General features: G+C 38.0%; 1 protein-coding gene across 2 annotated transcripts; it reads right to left on the bottom strand.

The window, feature by feature from the left end:
- Nucleotides 1–375: 375 nt before the first annotated feature.
- LOC111402130 (formamidase-like) lies at nucleotides 376–3,675 on the bottom strand. 2 transcript variants are annotated; one of them, XM_023030216.1, is made up of 7 exons: nucleotides 3,360–3,675; nucleotides 2,225–2,462; nucleotides 1,923–2,113; nucleotides 1,496–1,731; nucleotides 1,153–1,396; nucleotides 964–1,071; nucleotides 376–723 (listed from the first exon to the last, which is right to left on the bottom strand). In XM_023030216.1, exons 1-7 carry the CDS (start codon nucleotides 3,579–3,581, stop codon nucleotides 601–603), a joined length of 1,362 nt encoding a protein of 453 aa, XP_022885984.1. In that variant the 5' UTR covers nucleotides 3,582–3,675; the 3' UTR covers nucleotides 376–600. The 2 variants fall into 2 exon arrangements, with proteins under 2 accessions (XP_022885984.1, XP_022885985.1); XM_023030217.1 differs by lacking the exon at nucleotides 3,360–3,675 and adding an exon at nucleotides 2,748–3,085.
- Nucleotides 3,676–3,772: the final 97 nt, after the last annotated feature.

The following is a 3,772-nucleotide window of genomic DNA, read 5'->3' as shown; positions in this document are numbered from 1 at the left end:
CATTGTTGGCCTCAAGGAACCAAATTTTTTAAGATTTTTAGGTAACTTCTCGTAAAACTGTGTAGTTAATATGAACTTTTATATTGTTTTCCATTTCTTTGAATTGCTTCGATAACAACTCTTACTCTCCTCTTGTTTTACTAAATAAACTTCAAAAATTAAGGTATTTTCATTTGGGAAATTAGATGCTACATTGATTTGACGGATTTTTATCTCCAGTTGCAAGGTGGACATTATGGTTGTCGGCAACTTACGAGGGCCATGGCAATTCATTGTATGCACGCATTTTCTAGTAATTCTGTTTGTTAGCTCACGAAGAGCTAAGGTTAGGTGAAATCTTTGATGTTCGGATACGAAAATAATTTGGTCACATCATCTGTTGGTAAACAAATAAGTTGTAATATACATATAGCATAACCTGTTCAAATATTTGTCATGGAGTTTATGCCAAGCAATTTGACTATTGAAAAACATGAAATATCAAAATACTTCTCAAAATAATATTATTAACGTCTCCTGCTATAAGTGTTTTATTGTTTCTGCCAATATCCTCGAGTACTCATGTTGTAGTGCTGCTTTTCATGTGTCAATTGATGATAGTCATGTCGTAGCACTGGGATTTTTGGTGGTTGGCAACTTTCCATCATAGCTACACTGTGGGATATTAGGGTTCCTCACAAGACGAGGTCCTTTAGGCACCTTGTTGATTTTTGGACGAATATCCTGCAAATAAATGATTAATCCATTTCAACAAAATTGTGAAGCTTTTCTCATAATTGACACATATGTAAATAAGTATTAAGCAATCATATCCATTGCATGAGCTTTAGAAAAGGAGTTATGGAATTTATAGATAGGCTGTTTGTACAACAGATTCAATTATCAAAAAATAATTATAAATTCTTGCTCTGAGTTGAATGCAATTGTTAACTTCACTAGATAAGAATCTATAACTATTAATACCTGGTCGAAGATGGAAGTTGGAATTGCAAGAGTGGCAAGAGCATTGGGAGAATCAACTATTCCTGAAATCCTTCCTTCACAGGGGCAGCATGAGAGTAGAAGATAGACCTGATATCCACCTTTATCACTCAGGTTTTCTGCAAAAAATTTAAGTCACAGAAGGGTGATTTTGATGGATAGATTTCATACCTGTTCTTTAGTGTATCCGAATCTGGACAAGTAGTCAATAGCATTTAGCACTGCACGCTTGTAAGCAACGGAAGCATCAAGAAAGTGTTGTCGCCCACTCTCATCAACGCTAATGCCCTCAAATACTAACCATTCTGAAAATCTTGGCTCGACAGGGCCTATCTCAAAAATGGGGTTGACATGTAGAGGAGTTGGCCCCATTGGAGTGAGGTATTCTTTCATACCATCCCTAATGATTTCACACCTGATGGGAGTTGAAAACACAGCGGGATGAGTTCTAAACGGATAAGAGGAAATCATGAAATGTGATTGACTTGAGGAGATTTAAATTTCAAAATGTTACTTGAGTTCTAGAAAACCACTCATCTCGATTGCGCCACAAAATGCAACTTCACCATCTCCTTGTGAAAAATGCATATCCCCAGTGCTCAGGTTTGCTCCATCGACAAATACTGGAAGGTATACTTTGGAACCTCTACTGAGATTTTTGATGTCACAATTTCCTCCGTTCTCCCTTCCAGGAATTGTCCTTGCAGCCTCTCGTGCAATTCTTTCCCATTCAGGAGCCCCTTCCTCAATCTACAAGCATAATGAGCTATTTGAATTATCCTTTCTTCTACCGGGAGTGTTAAATTGCATTTGCATTTGCATTTATTTTGGTGTATTTAGATGTTCCATGAACTTTTCTTACTGAATACTAACAGTTGCAACCCCTTTAGTGATGATAGGTGTGCCATTAAAACAATGCTTGTTGTTTGTAGGTTTCTTACCTTGCCTAGAAAGCATCCCTTTGTTGATGGTAAGTTTGCTAGTGGCCTTGAATGCAGAACCTCACACAATTTTAGAGACTGAAGTCCGGTTTCTTCGACTTCTCTTTCCCTCTCATTCCAGATGTTAAGAAGTTCCATTGAAGGTGCAGTTCCAACTATACCAGGGTGTGTTAAACCAGGAAACCGTACACCTGAGATACACATGAGGGTAAAACTTCATGTTAGAGAATCGTGTAAAATAATTAGATAAAATTTTGGTCTATGCGCAAGTACGCAAAGTAAGAAAACAGGAAAGGATTTACCAGGTATATGAGGAGAGTAAGCATATATTCCTTCAAAATACCATATGGCTTTGGTTGCACAAGGAAAGTGGTCAGTGAGGAATCCACCTCCATTCTCCCGATCAAATATTGCTGTAAATCCCCATTCATCCCCAGGTAGCGGCCCCAAATTGCAAATTTCAACAGCAAGAAGATCACCAGGCTTGGCTGGATTACCATCTACATCAAGAACTCTAATAGGTCCACTAAGATAATGCACCTGAGATAGTGTTTAGAGAGATCATACTATTATTAATTGCTGATAACAGTAACTATGATATGTTTAACATTAGTTTCACAGATGAAAATCATGTGGGGGGTTCTTAGTTTGATACAGGGGAAGAATCAGTGGTATCTTGATCATCTTGACAGGCATGAAAAGCCTTTCTTTTTTTTGCTTTTATTGGATATAGTTCCTTCTCTTTTTAAATTTGTTCTATCTGCTTAGTTTTATGTTTTCATCTGTAGAACCATACAGTTTTGAAACTAGATGAGTTTTACTTACTGTTGATAGATCTAAGTTTTTTACATCAACTGCAGCGTTGTCATCTTTAATGGCTCCTCCGGTCCAGTCCACCATTTCTATTCTAAATATCTCACCGGTCTTGACCTCTGCCACCGGCGGTATCATGGGGTGCCACCTATTATGAAGAGGTACTTCCTGCTCCCATGGCTTCTTGTTTATGTCTATCGGAACTATTAATCTTGGAGTTAGAGGAGCCATGAATAGAGTATAAGTCTGTTTTTGCCTAAAACTAATGGAGGACAAACTTTTCTAAGGTTGACTTAGACAGGCTTAGTAGGCGTGGCAGACAAATGGAGGACAAACTTTTCCAATGGTCCTTGGATTCCTTTGTTGACAATTGACAAACAAGTAATGACACTAAAAGATAGTAAGGTTGATTGCAACTTTATCTTTGCTGCTGGGAATTGCACTGTTAAAGATAGGATTTTGTCTTCAACCCATGGCCAAAATTTAAACAAATCGAGGTAATCAACCTGATCCATATTACGAGAAAATTTAAATAAATCTGAAACGCTACAAAGCAAGAAACTAAAGTAGTTTGGAAGTTAAAATTTCATTTAAAATATGAAAGCAAAAATATAAGGAACTCACAATAGAGGGATCTGCATACTTGATATCTTCAGCAGTGTACTCTTTTGTTATGCCACCTCCACTGAAATCCACCATCTCTACCCTGAATACCTCTCCAGTTCTAACCTCGGCAACAGGAGGTATGTCGGGATGCCATCGGTTGTGAAGAGGGAGTTTCTGTTCCCGTGGTTTCTTCTTCAAATCAATTGGCACCACCACTCTACAACCACGCGACGCCTCCATTGATGCCAAACTTCACTATACCTCCACTACAAGAATGAGTCAACTACCTACTGGAATTTAGGATTCCTTAAATTACGCACCCTTTATTTTCAGATGATAAGTTTGACAGCCATGATTTGCCACCCCAAGGCCAATTTTTTCTTCGGGTGGACCACCCATAGCACATACCAACAAAAATATCACTCAACTTT

Source organism: Olea europaea, chromosome 10, assembly GCF_002742605.1.
Source record: "Olea europaea var. sylvestris chromosome 10, O_europaea_v1, whole genome shotgun sequence".
NCBI lineage: Eukaryota > Viridiplantae > Streptophyta > Magnoliopsida > Lamiales > Oleaceae > Olea > Olea europaea.
This window is presented reverse-complemented; position numbering and strand designations above follow the sequence as displayed.

What these genes read in the sequence shown, in the direction of transcription:
- LOC111402130 (XM_023030216.1), bottom strand. Translation starts at nt 3,581, where the DNA reads ATGGAGGCGTCGCGTGGTTGTAGAGTGGTGGTGCCAATTGATTTGAAG. An exon ending in AGTATGCAGATCCCTCTATT is followed by an intron (nt 2,463 to 3,359) that starts GTGAGTTCCTTA and finishes ACACTATCTCAG; the next exon opens with GTGCATTATCTTAGTGGACC. An exon ending in AGGGATGCTTTCTAGGCAAG is followed by an intron (nt 1,732 to 1,922) that starts GTAAGAAACCTA and finishes TTATGCTTGTAG; the next exon opens with ATTGAGGAAGGGGCTCCTGA.